The sequence below is a fragment of the Patiria miniata genome, unplaced genomic scaffold (assembly GCF_015706575.1).
Source record: "Patiria miniata isolate m_02_andy unplaced genomic scaffold, ASM1570657v1 HiC_scaffold_20, whole genome shotgun sequence".
In the NCBI taxonomy this organism is placed as follows: domain Eukaryota; kingdom Metazoa; phylum Echinodermata; class Asteroidea; order Valvatida; family Asterinidae; genus Patiria; species Patiria miniata.
In genome coordinates this window covers 1,027,348-1,047,342 of record NW_024037059.1, presented here as the reverse complement: position 1 = coordinate 1,047,342, position 19,995 = coordinate 1,027,348, and the positions used below count along the sequence as shown (strand labels likewise).

Below are 19,995 nucleotides of genomic sequence, written 5' to 3'. Positions count from 1 at the left end.
GTGGCCGCTTCAGAGTTTCAGTCGAAAATTACAGGTACGAAATTCTCTAGCGCTTATTGTGATAAAAGGGTTCCCTCTAAATTGTGTCCAACTACTACCAACAAAGATGAATTTTCACGCTAAAAACAAGGCTGTTGATGTCAAAATATCTTAATTTCAGTGGTGGGTCCAACTTTGGCTCAAGTTGGTTATTTTCAAGGGAAGGATAACATGCATGTGCTACTTTTTCGGCATGACTTGGGGGGGGGGGGGGGGGGGGGGGGGGGGTACACACCCAAACCCACCACCCACCACTTCGATCTGCCACTGAACTTACTATAATTACAAAAGCAAACATCATAACATAACATTCATTGATTCAATTCACTCGTATTTATTTAGCCTATTCATTTCAGTATTTCCAAATAATAAACATTAAAATGACAATTAGCTAACTCACTGAAAACCCACACAAAATAGAGACAAATATTTTCAAATGTTTTGCATTCCTGATGGTTAATTCAAAACCTTTAGAATAAAAATGACGAAAACCTACCATGCCTACGCATTTGTGAATAACTTGCAAGACTCAACCTCCTCCCTCCCCCCCCTCCCCCCCTCCCCCCCCCCCTTTCCCGGTCCCCGGCCCCCTACTAGTCCCACCCACCCGATACCTCATTAATTCAGTAATGAACCGATTTTGATTGGTGGAAAAGTTTCCACTAGCAACGATTACCACAGCCTCGTTTTGAATTCCTATCAAGATGGCGGAACACTTGAAGAATCGGCGCGGCGGTTAAATTCACCCTTTCCGTAAGCCGATTGTGGTTGGAAATTTGTTATTTCCGGAGCTAGTACAGTCACGATATCCACTTTCAATTTAACTCTGGAAAACTGTTCGTCATGGAAGTTGGAGAACGGGAATTTCTACGTGAGCAAGGTAGGCTCTATTAAATGCGCTAGTCTTTTCGTATTTTGTCATGTATTTTTTTTGCGTTGATTTGCGCTGAATCAATTCCGTGATAAAATATTGCTTACAGCAAGTTGCGTATCTGGAAAAACCATAATTACATGTGCATTGAAACAGTGTCGCAAAACAAGGACTATATTTGCAGGATAACTAATGGTTGCGCCAATTTGGTATAGGGGATTAGTAGGCCCATCTAGCTGTCTGTGTTTTCAAATTGGGGTCACCCCCCCCCCCCCCCCCCGGCTGGCCTATTTCATTTTTTTTTTCATCAACATGTCATGTTTATTGAACTAATTTTGGCTAAAATGTAAATATTTGTTTACTCAGTTACTTTCAGCAATAAAATCCTGAAGTTGAGATTTTGTTGGCAACTTTATCACGTGTGTCTGAATATTTAATATTTGAATGATGGCATTGGCAGTAAATTATCGTGTTTAGGGGTAATCAAATGGTAATAAAAATAAGACTGTTTATTTATTAGCAGTGGCTTGTTACAACAGCTGACTAATGCAATTTTCAACCGCTATTGTTATGACATCGTCTGGCTCCTTGACCTAATTAACGTCAGGATCTTTGGCTGTTGGAATCACACGTGCACACTATCAAAGTATCATTCAACACATAGCTTTACAAAAATATCCTCCAAAACCACAGATGATGAAGAAGAAAAAGAAATCTATTTAAATAAAAAGAACGATTTGATTAAAATCATGAAAGTAAAGAAAATCTATTTTAAAAAGATGTTGGATTCCTGGCTCAGTAGTCAAGCTTGTAACCAATGGAGCTATGGAAGCGTACTGGTCAGACGGGTACGGGTAGGCATGGTGGGCCTAACATGTAGTTATTAATGTGATCTTGTGATGTAGATGGTGATTTTGCAATACCGTAACGATAGCAGTTGAAAATCGTGTTACGGCTGCCATAATGATAGCCACTACGTTATGTATTAGAAATGTTTATTTTAGTGTGATCTGGTCCCGCATTTTTTCATTCTTAAGCTCCAAAAACAGTCACTGCGCATGTTCAGTGCCATACCGGTACAATGCAGAAAACGATTGGGACAAATTCTCGGTCGTATCTATTGTCAGTGGCTACAGAACCAGTACCAGTTCCAGATGTCGCGAGGCTATGGAACTGGCAGCAATAACGCTCATACATGGACATCAATCATTGGGTATTGGTTATCAGACTATAGGCCTACTTCCATTGAAAAAAAATTCTTCCAAAGCCAAGAACCGCAGAAAAAAAGTGAGATTTCGTTTCATTTAGAAGTAGGACATGACATTTCGGGGAAGAAAAAACAACTTGTCCCCACGGACAATCGAACCCATGATCTGGTAAGATACCACCGCTATCCACTAGACCATTAAGGTGCTTCAATGGCTACCAAAAACCTTATAAAAGTCAGGGACAGGTACCGGTTCTGTAGCGCCACCGCCTTATTTATTCCATTTGAATTCAACAATGTTAGGCTCTTAAAACAAGTTTGCTAACTCCGTTTTTCAGTTTGACTGATTTATATTCTGTTGATTTTACAGTAATTGTATTTTGATGTCAATTGCGCCATGAGTGTCTTTCTTGGCATAAACCAAGTAACTGGGGCGCTAGGACTCCTTTTTATAATTTTGACTTTGGTCAATCGTCAGTATGACCGACCAAAGTCAAAATTTGAAAAAGGGAGTTTTAACGTTCCAGTTACTGGGTCAATATTAAAGCAGATACTGGCAGGCGCTAGGGTTTTAATTATTCTCACCACAAATGGCTGTTAAGGAGACACATTGAGACAAAGTTGCACCTTAGGGAAATACGGTAGAATGTTTCAAGTCTTTTTCCTAGGCATAATTTTATTGTCCCAAATATATCAATTACTGGTGACGCAAAACATGTTATAAGGTAAAATACAGAGAAAAATAATGTCAACAATCATGGCAATTGCAGTTTCACTGTTATGGTGACATTTGTTGAATTAAGGCCTTTAATTCCTAGTTGTACTTTGGACTGTCTTAATAATGTTTGGAACTGATGCTTTAAGACTCAATCATAATTTCAAATCTGAACTAGAAATGTGTTTGTGGACAAACACTGAGCTGTTTCGAACGTTTTATTAATGACTGCCGTATGAGTTTCACCAGGTCGAATGAACATGTCCATGCATATTCTATATAAAAAGTGTCCATCCCATGTACAAAAAAAAAAAAAATTTCATGACGTTATGATGACGGCACACATTTTTTGAAATTTTCTGTATCTATCTACGACCTTACAAACCTTTTGCAAAAAAGAATTTCGAATTAACCACGTTCCATTGATGAGATATGAGTAAAAGGTCCAATAATTGAATAGTTCATATAAAATCATATGATGACGTCATCGTGACGTCACTGCAATTTTTGTCTATAACGCTTCCTGGAATATCTGTATATCGAGATTGAACCCGATCGGACCACAGTTTTCTGGATATGGTGACTTAAACTATGCAGTTTTAGGATGACGTCATGTGACACGTGATGACGTCATGATGACGTCATGATTCGGCATACATCTTCAGATGGCTGTATAAGTGTGTGCCGGGTTTGAAGTTGATCGGACCGTATTTTATATAATTTTTGCAAAATTTGAAGAAAATATTAAAATTTGAAAAATTCATAAAAAATCAGACGATGACGTCATGATGACGTCACTTCAGATTTTGAATGCTTTTATCTGTACCTACCTACCCACCAAGATTCATAACGATCGGACATACCCTTATATGTGAATCAGAAAATCACGTTTTTCATGACGTCATGATGACGTCACACATTTTACGAAATTTTGTGCATCTATGTATGACCTAACAAACCTTTTACAAAAAGAATTTCGAATTTACCACATTCCGTTTATGAGATATGAGTAAAAGGTCCAAAAATTGAATAATTTAAATAAAATCACACGATGACGTCATCATGACGTCACTGCAATTTTCGTCTATAACACGTCCCGGAATACTTGCATACCAAGTTTGAACCAAATCGGACTTCCGGTTCTGTAGATATAGGGCCTTGAAGTATGCTCTTTTAGGATGACGTCACGTGACACGTGATGACGTCACGATGACGAAAAGTTTCGGCATACATCTTCAGATGATAGTCTAAGTGTGTGCCAGGTTTGAAGTCGATCGGATTTGAAAAAAGTCCAAAAGTGCCTTGTAGAACGAAAACACGTGTTATCCTATGTGAAAAAAAGTGGAAGAAAAAAAAAAAGAGAAAAAAAAAAATAACAAAAACAAGAGCTGTTTCGGTGTGTACACCGAAACAGCTAATGATAGACCTTATTATGCATTTAGGCTATAGATGTGAAGCCTCATTTGAAATAAACCGATAAGAAACAAGTTTCATTTACAACAAATGATAGGTATTTTAGTAATAACAAAAACAAGATAACTACTTTAAATATAGATGCTCCCTCGCTTTTCTAAATTTTTCATCAGTACCCCTTTCTCCCCCCCCCCCCTAAAAAATAAAAAACATGTCTTTATCTTTGGTCACTTCAAAGCAACAGTATACGATAGTTCAAGTGCTTCAGTATACGATAGGTTTATAATGCATGCACTGAACCATGACAAATTTACTGCAGCTGCACACTAGCGCAGTACTGCTCATATTGGGCCGTCCGCAACAGTGTAATAAATGATGTATTATTAAAGGGAATATACATCATTTGCTTTTGCTGTAATTTTCAGAAATGGATGGAATTGGGGGATTGGAAATATAAAGCAAATATAGTTACACTGACTTTTTGGAGGTTTTGGGTTCGAAAATGCTATAAAAACCAAGAAAAACGATCATTTACCTGTAGTCTGGTTCCCTGACTCCATATAAGAAGAAACAGAGCAGTTTACATACATTGGGGAATTGTAAGGTCAGGGAACCAGTCTAGCTGGCTCGTACCCGTTCATAGGTTTGTAATCGATTGCAAACAAGTGCAATAGTCAATTGGGGCCAGTATTTGAAAAAAAGCCAGTTGTTTCCAACGCTGATCGGCCGATCAGCGTTGGAAATTGATACAAAAATACCACTTTTCTTGAAAATGACAGTATACCAGGTGCCATAATTTTACAGGATGCTTTAGACTGTCATTTACCAACGTCCTATTAAGGTATTTCGCAAAAACTTGGTAGTTTTATTTTTCGATGTTTGCAAATGTTGTATATTCCCTTTAATGCACATCATCTTTGTTGAAATTGCCTATTTATCTTAGACTCATTGCATTGGCTAACGGCCAGGTCAATCAATAATTTAATAGCCGGAGTCACAGTCATAACCATTGCATACAACAAGCATGTCATTATATGAGTAATTTAGACCTGGTCTTGATGTACCTACTGTTTAGAATACAGGGAACCATCCTTTGTTTTAAGTGCCTTCTGTTTGAGTAGCTTGTTCATTTTGATTTTCACTAATATTTACTGCAGCGAGATGGTTTAGGCAGCTTACTACCAAAGACAGTGTGTACCTATTAAATAGCTATGAACTAGTATGTAAAATAATTGTATTGACAGTCACCGGTATGATATGCACACAAAAAAAGGTTACGTGTGCACTAATTTGGGTTCATTTTTTGCTATTATTTTGATAAATTTCAAACATGTTTTCACTGTTTAAGTTTGTTTAATTATACACTTTGTTTGTGTTCATAGTTCAGCGGGTGAATGCTGAGTTGCAGCGCTACCAGGAGAAGTATTTGCCTCTGGATGAAAATGAAAAGGTATGCTGTCTTATAAGTTTGTTAGCTTTTGTAGTTAATTTCATTTGATTAAAAATATCTAATGTCACTATTTTTTAGAATCATACTTAATGCTGTTAAGATTCGGAAATCAAGCAAAATGATTTCGTACTTATTGTGTGACTTCTTTTTCCCTTAAAAAGTCCTGGAGACTAAAGACTTTCTTCACTGGCATATAAATCATTCATTTGAAAGAAATTGGAAGTTGGATTAAATCATCTAAATATCAAACTGCATTTGTTTACAAGTGATCATATCAAGCTCAAATGTTTTCCTGGTGTTATATTTGTTGTTAATTTATGCACTTTTTAAAAATATACATTTAAAAGTCCTTATTTTTTTCCAGGCAAGTTTGCACACTACAGGAGATCCTCCAGCTCCATGGCTGACCAGCAAAAAGTAATTGTATTTGTCGTTTATTTCTATATCTCTATTTCCAGTGAAAAAAATGGTCCTTTTACTGAGGTCTATTCTCAATTACAGTCTGTTGTCATAGTTACAGTATCTTGCATTTAGCATCAAAGCTTGCCAAAGTAATGGGTCGGTTATTAATTAAATACTGTCGCAAGGGCCTGTACATTGCTCACCGTCTGCACAATGCATCAAACAATAAAAGTGTGAAAATAAACCTGATGAATTTGTCACTTAAAACACCTGGACCTGCAATGCCCACTTTGTCACATTAACTAGAAAAAAATGAATTTCTTACTTTTTGATGGTGAATTTATTCATATTGTACTTTCTCTGTTGCCGTCCTTTTCAGTTTGTTGTCACCACTCATAGCGGAATATGATCATCAGTTGTCATCGCTACGGAAACAGATCAACACATACAAGGTAGGCATGAAATAACAATATCGGGACGACATACCCACCACATTTTACAATGCGTATTATAGAACAATATTTGAGGATAATTGTTTTTGTCATGAAATTTTCCTTTTGGAAGCAAAAGATATTTATTTTCTCATATTTAAGTGAGTAATGACCCTTTTATAAAACATGTTTGTCATCACAGGCACTGCCAAATTGGCTATTTTAAAAAGACATTTTTTTTCTTACTTACCTTTTAGGCTGAACACTTAGAATTGGCAGGGAAAATTGACAAATTGGTCAATGAAAACAACAGGTAAGTCTGGTTAAAACAATGGTACGCTGCTTTGTGACAAATTGATTTATTGAGTTGGGAACATATTGATTATTGGTCAGTCCTGATAGACTATAAAGAGAGTTGAAGACCAGCATTCATGGCCACTTGGAGACAGTACATCATCTCCATGGCAGCTTGATAGATTGATCTGTATCAATTATTGATTATTGATTAATTCTGATCATGTTAATAAGAGTTGTAGGCCATTTTGGGCCAGTTGGAGGCAGATACAGATCGATGGATCAATACTGATTTAGAATTGATTATTGATTAATCCTCATTAGGCTACACAGGGAGTTAAAGGCCAGTATTTTGGGCCAGTTGGAGGCAATACTTCAAGTCTGCAGGACAGATGCAGATCGATAGATCAATGTTGATTTAGAATTCATTATTGATTGATCCTGATCAGGTTACACAGGGAGTTAAAGGCAGCTATTCAGGGTCAGCTTGAGGCAGTTCATGAGGTCTCCAGAGCTGATCACAGCATAATTGAAGAGCAACAACTCATCGACAACCTTCAGAAGCAGATAACACTCACAACTCAGGTAGGTCAAGTCAAATTCAGGATTTCCGCCCTGTAATCCCTTGTTTTTAAACCAATTTTCACTGTATAGATCCCACACACAAATTCATCAATTTGTTGCTTATTCTTTTTTTCAAATCAAGCACGTACAATTTCTGAAAATATACGAACTTTCCAACAATTAAAACGTTTAACTGAAAGGGTTTCAAACATGTTGAGAAATTTTGATTTTATTTCTAGGAGAAAGATTCCGCGGTGGAGATGTGGCAGGAAACGGTTCAGGAGCTGGACAGACTTGCCAAGGAACACAGGGTCAGTACTTGCATGTTGGAATGGAATTCTGTCTGTTCAGGATTTGTTGTCCTGTCTGTATGATTTTGGGTTTGTCTGTCGGTCGTCCCCATTGTGTTTGTGTAATAGATTATGATTCTAAGGTCATTGTCTAAGTTGACTGTCTTGTGCTGTCCTGTGTCTAGCTTTAATTGTGGTTTCAACACTCAATTTTACTTCACGGATGTTGATAAAGGATGTACTAACAATATCTTGTGTCCTGGTTCAATAAGCTACATTATATTATGTGACCGATTTTGTTTTTGATAACCAAAATGATGGAGATTGTTTTGTGTTTAGGATTTACTGAACAGCAGTGAGGCGCAGTCACAAAGAGTTCAGGCTATTCAGGTAGGAAAAATGTGTTTCATCGGGAATCTTGAAAAAACATTATTAACATTATGAAAAAAACATATACATTTTTTCATTTTTTTTCTTTGGACTTGTTAAGTTGTGCTGAAGCTGACTCATTATTATTGTTACAATTATTGTTTGTAATTTTTTTTTTGTTAGGAAAAAGGATCAACCCTGATGAGTCAGAATCAAAGTTTGGTGACTGGCAACCAAAAACTAGAAATGGTAAGTGAATAGAAGTGATCAGGGTGCTAGACAAGACAATGTAGGATTACTGATACAATCTTCAAGAACTCCGACTTGAGGAATCCCTTCCTTCAAACCGTCTCCTATTAAGACGGTTTATTTTGTTTTCCCTCTCCTGACCAGGCTAGTCAGCATCTTCAGCAGGTGATAGCATCTCAGTCTCAGGAGCTAGACTCCCTCCGAGATCATCTCAAGAGAGCTAGAACCGACCTGAGATCAGCTAACCTACAACTGGCTGAGATGAGAACAACAACAGACAAACTCAAAGAAGATAACCAGGCAAAGGTAATGGTCTTATTCCCGATGATGTGCCAAGAATATTCAAAAAAGCAATTCAGTGTAAATTTTCCCCCAAAGATTTCAAGCTTTATTCACTTCTGTTTAATTTTATATAATGAAACTCTGTTTGCACTTGTGCTGTGAGGTTAGAATAGAGATCGTAACCGCAGGCTTCTGTGATCAGCAGAGTCATGAAATTGGGCCCTCAATCCAACTCATCAGGATATTTTTTCTTACTAGGAGAGGGAGAAACAACAGGCTAAAGGCAGGGAGGAATCAGCAGACAGTAGATTGACGCAGCTACAAGCAGTGGTCATGGATCTAGAACACAGGTAAACTGGGACTGCTATCAAGACTGAGGGGGGATTTGAACCTTGGACCTCTGAAACACAGTTCCAGTGTTCCACCAATAACTACCAAGCCCTATATTCCCAGGCCTTATTGTCCCTCACTTACTCACTGTACAGTTAAGCAATACCTAAACAAAGAAAAAAGACTTGTGTGACATTCAAACCTCAGACCCCTAAAACACAGTTCCGATACTCTACCAACAGCTATCTGGCCCTGTATTTATAGTCATGCAATGGCTGTATTGTTCAACTCAAATCAGAAATGTAAATAGAGACTAAGCAAATTTTAGTAAAACATACAAAAGGACAACAGCAGCATTCAAATCAGAGACCTCTTAAACACAAAATCAGTGTTCCATCAACATCCATCCCTCATTCCAACCATTGCCAAATTTGTACATCTTTTTACAAACTCCAGTTAAACAAAACAAGATCACTTCAGTCAGTTCGTTTTTTCCTCTGGACAGATTAACCAATTTATCCGAAGAAAACGCCAGGATGCTTGCCACAAGGAAGGAACAGGAGGACAGAATGAGGTCATTACACCACAAATGGTAAGCAGAAATATTACTTTATTTCTTACACATCTTGCGCTTATTACTTACACATATTATGTTTATGACTTACATTTTGGAAGTTTTCATATGTGTGTTGTGAATAGAATCATTGTTTTCTCTCTTTATTGTTTTGTAGTGGTAAAGCTGAGAGGAGGGAGCATGAGGCATTGGCGCAGGTACGAGACAGCATTCAGATGGTGGAGAACGCACTGCTTGAGAAAGATCAGGTCAGTCTCAATTTATTGTGTCAATTGTTTTGTCCTAAAACAACGTAAAATGCAGTCAGGTTGATGCAGGTTGATGTTTTAGCATCAAGGCATTGCCTTTTTTTTGCTCAGAGTTGTCCAGTCCTTAGATTTTAACACAAAGTTTAAACTTAAGTCAAATCACAAGTCAGATCATAAGTCAATAAGTCTGACCGCAGGTTTCACAAGACATTCACAAGTCAATCATAAGTCAGCTACAGGTAACATACAAGCCAAACTGAAATCAAGTCACAATTAAGATCTCAGCTAGCAACAGATAATAAGATATGACAAAAGAATGCTTCTGATACATTCAAATAGCTTTTCATTTGACTTGAGACTTAGACTTGTAATTCGTTTGTAATAACTTCACTGCGACTCTGTTCTTTACTGCAACTTTGTGTTTTTTGTAAACCCCACCCTACTTTTATTTCCTCCAGGCCTTGGTTCGAGAGCAGCAGAAGACTCAAGAATTAGGCAGGCTCCAGGAAGCTCTCTCCAAACTGATCAATGAGGCCGGCAAGAGAACCAGACAAGAGGTGGACAACGTCAGGAAACAATGCAACACTAATATTGGGAAACTCATGGAGGAAATACAAAGCCTGGAAATGGTAAGTTAATTATTTGCAGTGTGGCTGTCAAGTCCATCACAAGTCCATCACAAGTCCATCACAAGTCCATCACAAGTCCATCACAAGTCCATCACAAGTCCATCACTAGTCCATCACAAGTCCATCACAAGTCCATCACAAGTCCATCACAAGTCCATCACTAGTCCATCACAAGTCCATCACAAGTCCATCACAAGTCCATCACAAGTCCATCACAAGCCCATCACAAGTCCATCACAAGCCCATCACAAGTCCATCACAAGCCCATCACAAGTCCATCACAAGTCCATCACAAGTCCATCACAAGCCCATCACAAGTCCATCACTAGTCCATCACAAGTCCATCACAAGTCCCTCACAAGTCCATCACAAGTCCATCACTAGTCCATCACAAGTCCATCACAAGTCCATCACTAGTCCATCACAAGTCCATCACAAGTTCATCACAAGTATGATTACAAGTCAAGTCACAAGTAGCAGGGAAGGACAATAACAAGGAATGCTGTTGTCACAGTTCACTTGATTGTGACTTGACTTTGGACTTGATGATGTGTGATGGACTTGTGGTTGACTGAAGAGGACTTATGATGGCCTGTGATTACACTGCACTAATTTTATTTATTTCTTGCAAAGTAAGTTACAACTATTTATCTTTTTGACTTATTGGCATGATGTAACAAATCAATTTTTGACTGCTGTGATGTGGGATATGATGTTTTTAACCCCATCAGGGCGCATAGCATCCAAGGCGAAGCGCCCCTCAGGTGTTAAAAACGTCATGTCCCACATCACAGCAGTCAACAGTTATTAAATCTCACACATAGACATACACAGTGTACCTGAATTCAGGCCTGTCTGAGTTTTATCGCTGTCTTGGTTTTTCAGGAGAATGCTGAGAAGCAAGCTGAGATTGAGAGAGCCATGAGGGAGAAGAGAGCAGTGGAACAAGAATTGGAAACAGTAAGTCGATTCATCGTCATTTTGATTTATCTTCAGCCATCCATCCAATCATCTGTCCATCTCCTTTCTTCCTCTGAGGGCTGGTTCATGCATGAATGCTACAAATCGGTGCAGAAAGCTTACCTTCAAGTTGGCTCTGTCACATAATAGGCCACTTTAATTTTTTTGACTTTTACTCTTTTTTTTTAGTAAGACACAATTAATCACCAGATCATTAATAGCAACGCATCTTTATTACGCCTCCACAGATTAACAGAACATCTCACCCACTTCCAGACTACAGCTAATTATTGCTATGAAGTAAAGCAAACATGGGGTATTTGTCAATGAGCTTATTTACCTTCTACTTCTGACAGGTGTACAGAGAGGGTGCTAAGGGACCTGATGATCATCTGTATCAAGAGCTGCAAGGCAGGGTGAATATAGCTGAGAGAATGAGATCTCAGGCTATGGTGCAGGTGCAGAAACTAGAGAAAGCTATGCAGAGAATGGAAAACAGGTGAGAAACGCCCAGTCAATCAAATCTAATCTAATCTAATCTAGTCAGTCACAGTGATACAGGTGCAGAAACTCAGGGTTCGACTTTAGCGGTAGCCCGCTCGCCAAATACTACTCAAAACAGTGGCGGGCTGATCAAACTATTCCTTAAGTAGCTCGGCTGGCGAGTCAAAAATGATTTGGCTACGGCAAAGATGAAAGGACAGGAAGAAATAATCATTAAAATCAGAAAGCAAACCTGTATCAAGTTGTGTCTGATTTTGTTAACTGTTTAGGGTTAAATTATTGGACCTGAAAACACTGACAAGATTGCCTCAGGATACACGTTTTACATGTATGCACATTGCTGTTTATGAGACACTCTATAAAAGAAAAACATGCGGGCTAGTGAAAATGCCCGCGGGCTAGTTAAGAGTCCGTTTCAGTAGCCCGGCTGGCTAGTGAACAAAAAAAGTTGAACCCTGCAGAAACTAGAGAAAGCTACGCAGAGAATGGAGAGTAGGTGAGAAATCAAATCAAATGTCATCAAATCAATCAAGTCAAATTGGATCAAATCAACCACTGTGATTCCTGTGAAGAAAGTGGGTGGAGATACCTTAGCAGTGAACGGAAAATAAATGCAACACAATCATGTCAAGATTCTGTGATCTTAACCCCTCTGAAAATAGAACACCGCCCCATTACTAACTCACCAGCTCTTCCAATTCCACAGCCAAGAAGAGGAGAAATCCCAGAGCCTTCTGATCAACGAGCAACTGAAACAGCGACTGGACAAAGTCGGCAAGGAATGTGAGACAGTGTCTGAGGAGCGTCTGAAGCTGACTGAGGTTGTGGATGATTACAAGAAACGACTTCTTGCTGCTCAGAAGGAACGGGCAGCAACTGAGAGGAAATCTCTCTCACAGGTAAGAATATTGAAAATAGCATCCCCGCCCCCCCCCCCCTCCTTCTTCAGCATAACTTTTATGTTATGTATTTATTTTGTTGATGAGCAATGCATAATAAGTGTTGTCGGAGGACTTGGAAGGAGGAAAAAATGAAAAGTTTGCTTTGATGGGACTCGAACCCACAACCTTCTTCCGACAAGTGCAGATGCCTTAACCACTTGACCACCGAGCTTGCCATGCTCAGCTGTCTGGTTCAAATCCACACTTGTTCTTCATTGAAACCAGGCAACAATTGCATTGCAACGTTCCAAGCATTCCCAGGCTTAAAGATATTTCCTAAATTGCATTGATTCGTACCCAAACAAGCAAAACGAAAATCACAGTTGTAAGATCATTTCGATTTCGCCTGATCTTTTTGTGACGCGTAGATGGCAACTGTTCAGCAAGAAATGAGTCAGTTACGAGTGGAGTATGACGCCAGACTGGACAGCACTGAGCTGGGTAACCGTCAAGCTATGAAGGAAGTCAGAGATATGCTGACTGCTCAACAGAGAATGAGTGCAAAGTAAGCTCCACAACTCCAAGGTTTATATCAAGCATTGAATATCGGTCTGGATATTGGAATGGTCATTTGTCAAATTATACCGATGACTGTGGTATCAGTTATGTCACCAGCACACCACCTTGTGCATTGTTTGCACTATAATTGCACACTGTAAGGCTTTGCTTTGGGTGCAATTCATTACATTTTCTCACCTCCAAGTATACCACTCTTTTCACTCTACCTCTTTATTTGAAATGTTGAACACACATCTTCCTTTTGTTATTTTTGAATTTCTCTTTTCACTGAAGATGGAGAGAGGAGTCCAAAACACTTGCCCAGAAGTTTGAATCCAAAGTCAGTGATCTCAGGTAAGTGAAACAATCTTTTCCAAGTGACATGACCCTCTTGTGTTTGTAGAACTAACCATTGCTCAGGCTAGATACCCTGCATGCCCAAGCCCTGTATATATTGACTTTTCTCTTTTTACACATTTGCAGGCTGACCTTGGCTTTTTTTTTTTTTTTAATGACAGATCAGAAATAGCAATGCACAAGCAGCGATCTGAAGAACTGACGTCACAGCTCAGTCAACAGAGAGAAATGTTTCTGGAGGTAAGTTCTCACGTCTTATCTTTTGAGGTTGGTGGGCGAGGTTGGTTGAAGTTTTTCAATTTTAATTGTTTCACAATTATATTAAAATCTTTATTTCATCAATATATATAAATATTAGACACAAAACCCAAGTTATTGGTCCTTTTACAGACCATATACAGGGTACATAAACAGACAAGCAGACAACTTTATTTCAGCTTTGCATTTTTTTTCAAATTATGTGGATGGTTTTGTATGCGTTATATTTTTCACTTGATTGTTTCTGTTTGGTTTTGTTCATTTTTCTAGAGTGAGCGTAAACAATCCGAGGAAGCAGACATGATTCGCAAACTCAACCGCAAACTTGCCGATACTGAACTCAGGGCTGCCACTGCCACCAAAAAGGTACTCTACTCAACTTCTTGTCAGAAACAATACGGAAGCTGTCATTTTTAAAAAACAAAACAAAACCTGAAAGTATACACAGCCAAGTCCCTCTCATCTGATGAAAAATGACAAACCACCCGGTACTTGTCGAAGAACAAATGTCAACCTTTTGTCTGTGATGCAGAATTTGTGCCTCAAACATCAGCTATTCTGTTTTGCAAATCGCTTGAATTTGGAATTAGTGACTGTATGTACTCTTTTTTTTGACAGCTGTCTGAGCAGTTAGCCAGGGAGAAGCGACTGCTACATGACAGGAAACATCTACAGAATGAACTAGAGAAGATGAAGCTAGAGGCTAGCCGGTCCAACAGGTGGGTGGATAATTGATTGAATGATGCGCCTTCTCTGTTTAACAAATTTGAGCCAAACTTCATAGCATAGTACTTGTATTACATGGGTCGAGAAGGAATATATACATGTGCATATGAGAAAATCCCTTAATTAGGAATTCCGTGCGTAAACAGTTTGTCGACTTGATCAGAACTTCTGTATGTGCTAGTGCTAATAGCATAGAAATGTAATTACAATTACAGAATGGTTTTAGTGAGCTCCATATGGAATTCGAATGGTTTGTTTAAATAAAGCGTTAGTCCATAAATGTAGGGTCCAAAAGTGTGACCAGTGCGTGTCCCTGTTACGCCTGACCCATGTAATTTGCCATACAACTATAATTTAAATTGACTTCAAACTATTTTTTTTATTTGGTAGGTACTTTGTTTAATTTATCACTCTTGGAGATAAAAGGCATAAAAGAATGTGTCAAGAATTTGTGGACTGACTCTAAACTCCTGTGCATTTATTCACTGCTCTAGGTTATCAGATTCAGTCCACTTTGACTTAGACAGACCCGATGCCAGTCTAGCAGCCAGCAGGACTCACAACGTCAGAGCAACGATGACCTTAGGTCAACATTACAACCTGAATGGTAACAACGCTGCAGGTAGCATCACAGGCACTGGTAGTCATGTCAGTAGTGTACGCAGTAGCAGGACATCATCGCTTGGAAGTGGAAACTCCACACCGGAATATCTCAAGTAAACTAAAGCAGCTAGCACATGAATTGTTTCAAGTGATTTCTCTTCTAAGCACCTCCCTGTAATCGGGCCCTTGAGTCGATTTTGTGGTGCTGCTCCATGGTTCGCAAAAAAAATTGCTAACCTTATTCGCATTTCATGGTCTAAGCATGCTGTGGAGTGCCGTGGCCTCGTGGTCTGGAGCATTGAATTTGTGGTGTGCGGGCAATTCTGCAGGTTGTGGGTTCGAGTCCAGCCTGGGGTCATGGTGCGTGTGCCCTTGGGCAAGGCACTTTGTCACTCATTGCTTGTCTCCACCCAGGAGTAAATGGGTACCTGTCAGGGCAGAGACGGTTATTGTGGTTGATTAGAACTGTTTTTGTGCCGAAATGGCAGCATCGAGCTGTATACATCCCAGGGAGCTGAGATTGTCTTTGGAATGTTTCATTGGCCCAATGAGCAGGGTAATAATGATGTTGGGCCTCAAGCACCAATACTGGTGGATATGTACGCTTTCTAAATACATATTATTAGTACCTAATTTGCAGAGGGTAACATTAGACACAAAAAATGGTTGATAAACAATAACAATGCACAAGCAATTTTGAGCTGCCATGTATGTTTTGAAGACATTTATCGCATTATATACTTCAATTTCTAATGATCAATTTTCACAAGGTGGGCCTTATTAGAATAGATAATATAACATTTCTACAACTTTGTTAAATTGTAAATAAACAATGCCTAGTATTAGTAGCTACAACTGCCTTATATTATCAAAACTGTGTGTGCTCTTTTATTTCACTAAATATTAAGTTTTTAACAATACAGAGGTCTAAAAAGGCTGCATTTTGTAAATATTTTTGGGGAAAAAATGCATTTACCGGTTAGTATTCAAGCGTTAGTTTTGATATTTTAGTATTTGTATTCATATTTCTTTTACACTTTTGTCATAGTTTAAACTTACCAAAATAGCGCTTTGAATTGATCGCGTTGGCATTACAATTTTTGTTTCAATGGAATATATATTTATTGGCCTGTTTGATTGAAATATATATGTGTGTTTTTTTACATATTTTATACTTTAAATAATTCTCGAAATGAAACTTTTGCTGGACTAACTTTTTTATTTGTGAAACAAGTTCACTGTATTTTTTTGATACATGTACAAATGTGTGTAAGGGTCATTCTATAAATTTAGGGTCCAAAATGTGATTTTTTTCCCTGTCCCTGTTACCTTGGATCTTTGTAATTTGCCATTCAAGTATCATTAAAAATGACTTCAAACCATTATATATTTGTTGGGTAGGTAGTTTGCTATTCATAATCACTCTTGGAGGACGACTGCATTAAGGAGTGCATCAGAATTATAAAATCATAGATGTCAGATGTAACAGGGACAGGAAAACAAGTGGACCCCAAATGTATAGAAAGACCCATGAGTCCATTTCTAATCTTCGTTGGTTTCATTTTCTTTCAATTTTTGACTGTTAGTATAACATGGATTTCACTTCAAGCGCCAAATGTGATGATGAACAAACATTTCAATCTTAATTTTCTGATGCAAGACATTCAAACAAGCTTAAAGATGTATTGCCCATATTTGTTTCCGTCTAAAATTTTGTTTGTTGAACTGCAATCGAAAATTGAATTTGTTGAACTTGAAGCGCACAGACAGTACATCTTTAAAATGACCTTGAAAGTTTACCACATATCACTTTTGGGTCCACGGTTTTGTTCACCATAATTATAAGCTTAGAAATGAAGTGCCTTAGCATTAATGATTTCCATTAGTAATTCAAGTCATATTCATCAACAAATTGAACAAAGCATGGCTACACAGGGTATGTTAGGACCATTCTTGATTTGTTAGAAAAGGAACTGAAATAAAAATATATTGAACAAATGTTGTTAAATGTATGGTGTAGTTTATGAGAAATTATTACCCTGCCTGTGCTAAATTGTATTATGAGGTAGTTCTGAATATTGTCAATTTTTTGTACCGCTTGAAACTATGAAGTTTGCAACAAGTTAACTATATCTTACAAGTTTATGTTTTATACGAAGAAGGTACATCAGTAAGAAAATATCTAAGCTTCTGAATGGTAAGTGTTTTGTTCTTTTGGGGTTTTTTTTGCTTGTGTTTCTTTTTAAAATTTTGTAGCTCACTTCTTTTCAGTTTCTCTCAGATTTTTGTATTGAAAAGTAATTATTGAGGTCAAACCTAAAAGTTTGTATGGCAAGGTGCCAATTCTGTTACATTGTACCTTGCTCAAGTTGAAGTAGACAGAGGAACTTTTAGATTTAAAAAAAAATCAAAGCTTATACATGCCCTGAAAAAGTTTGCCAACACTCAGAAAAATGTGTGTCAAACGTTCACAAAGGATTTCTGTACAAGTATTACCAAAGCCATATTTATTGTATTTACCCAGCAAACTTCAGCCCGGATGTTTTCCAGACAAATCATTTCATGTTTGCCAACAAATAAAAACCCCGCAGCCAAAAGTCTCCTTACAAAAATTTCTGAAAGGGGGCATTTTGAAGAAAAATAAAGGCCCCTCGGCAGTTCAGGTAATAGTTTGCTGATGTAAACAGCGTGGATCACTATTTGGATAAGAGGATTAGAAAACATGAAAAACTTGGAATACAATAGTTCTGGGAAAGTACATCTTGCTTAGTTGAAAGTCAAAGGAACTAAATTGAAGCGAGTTTCACTCCAAACCCAAACACTTCAAGAAATCCTTCTCACCTTGAAAAGGTGTTGTTTATTTTAATGCTTGCTCATAAAATATCCTGAAATGTTATGGCTGTTCCAATGAAAAGGTCACCGTTTTGTTGTAATGGGATTACATTTGTTGAAGGTTTTTTTTCCTGGTTTAGGAGTAAAGTCTGTGGGAAAAAAACATTGCTTATTATTTGTTCACTAAGGGGTGGCAGGGGTGTTTTCTATGTTTTGTTTGCTTTGCATGTTGTATACAAAGGGGCTTCGGTATTGATCTCAAACAATATTTTGCTGGAAAATTGTATTTTAGAAGCCAAAGCGTCAGTGGTGGTGAGGTACTTGAGGTGTTGCATTTGGGTTAGTCATTGCTTTTCTGTTGATTTTTCTTCTCTCATTTTGTCCCGTTTTGTTGGCGGTGTTGATAATGTTAGTCTAGCTGGTCACTGGTCTACTGATCAGGCTAAATTCTTCTCAGTAATGATTTTTAGATAAATCCTGTTAAAGGTTTCCTATTTATTTATTCACCTCCTATCCGGCAGCTGAGGTTGAGTTTCCTGGTCATCAGCTGATCATCCGGTGGGCATCAGACCGCCCCTGCACTAGTTCAGTCACCAGGGTATCTTTCAAGGTTATCCAGCTCCAAGGTTACCCAGGACCAAACACCATTCAAGGATTGTATCCAGCAGCTTGTTATAAGCTGAACAGAGTGCTGCTGAGTTGGCAAAGAGAACCACATGCTTCACAGTCGCATGAACTTCAGAAATCTTTCACTTTCTGCCTGATGGGCAGCCTGCTTGAGTGATACAGAAACTCATTTCACGTCTTCAGCTGATGAGGTGAGTTGATTTCCACTCCCTGTTATATCAAAGCAGCTTTTTTATTAGTCAGTTTTTTGTTGTTTTTTGATGTCTTGATGTTTTTACATTCAGTTTATTACAGAAAATTTTGTGACATTTTCATTTCCTCAAAACCAAAACCTGCCAATTGATCGATGCATACTGAATTAGCATATGAGCAGCATGTGTGACCTTTAACTATAAATTCTCAAAAATGTTGACAGTTTTGGTTTCGGAAGAAACATCGATCTCTGGAATTTCAATGTACCGTGTTTTTGAGGGAGATGATGTGGTATGCTGCGTCCAATACAGTTTGCGAGATCTATCATTAAAGGTGTCTAAATTGTCACAATTTTATTGAAGTGGTTTATTAGTACAATCAACCTGGCCCACATTATAATTTGTTCCTATTATCACACAAGGACAATAAATTATTCAGGTTTGTTTGTGGACTTGTTATTTTTCCTGTTACTCAGGATCTCCGTGTGTGTAAGTTATCTTATCAAAAGGAAATAGCTCTAGGTTTCCTAGTTGCAGTTCAAGCCGTTCAGGCCACGATGTCAACATTCGTGCAAGTGATTAACCTGATATTTGATTGCAATGGTACACACAGGAAACATGAATATATGAAATGGTTCTACACAGACATACAATGTAGATGGCAAGTAAACATACACAGGTCAGACCATGTATTGACATAGTGACTAATCCACAATATTTCTTGTTGTGTAGGCCATCAAGTAATATTTCGCAATTTTTGTAGCTGTTCTGAATTTTTTAACAGCCATTCCATACAAAATCGAAAAACAAAACTCCATTAAGATTTATTTCAAATAACTGAAATGTCAAAATCATGTTTATTAGTACTATAGTATACTTGTATTCAACAAGTATTCTGATTATTGTCACACTCTTTAAGTAGATACAATCAAAAGTTAATTTGCTAGTAAAATTCCACGTAACTCTTGTAATAAATTATTACTTAATTATCACTTATCAGTATCTACTGTGTACTGAATGGGCACTTTTTAATAAGTACTTTATTACTAGAACGAGAACTTTTTAATGACTTTTGGCAGAAGTACAAATATGACAAAATAAATTTTGCCGAAGCTTTTGAAAATTTCAAACTGGGACAAAA

At 37.9% G+C, this 19,995-nt stretch overlaps 1 protein-coding gene across 1 annotated transcript; it reads left to right on the top strand.

Moving 5' to 3' along the window:
- Nucleotides 1-707: 707 nt before the first annotated feature.
- LOC119728559 (sodium channel and clathrin linker 1-like) lies at nucleotides 708-15,597 on the top strand. The gene is made up of 23 exons (XM_038200848.1): nucleotides 708-919; nucleotides 5,628-5,695; nucleotides 6,060-6,112; nucleotides 6,477-6,549; nucleotides 6,786-6,841; nucleotides 7,272-7,407; nucleotides 7,626-7,697; nucleotides 8,016-8,066; nucleotides 8,229-8,294; nucleotides 8,439-8,600; nucleotides 8,835-8,926; nucleotides 9,412-9,498; nucleotides 9,638-9,728; nucleotides 10,187-10,357; nucleotides 11,243-11,317; nucleotides 11,674-11,816; nucleotides 12,528-12,720; nucleotides 13,131-13,267; nucleotides 13,555-13,614; nucleotides 13,779-13,857; nucleotides 14,146-14,241; nucleotides 14,494-14,594; nucleotides 15,096-15,597. The coding sequence occupies exons 1-23, from the start codon at nucleotides 883-885 to the stop codon at nucleotides 15,319-15,321; spliced, it is 2,325 nt and encodes a 774-aa protein (XP_038056776.1). The 5' UTR covers nucleotides 708-882; the 3' UTR covers nucleotides 15,322-15,597.
- Nucleotides 15,598-19,995: the final 4,398 nt, after the last annotated feature.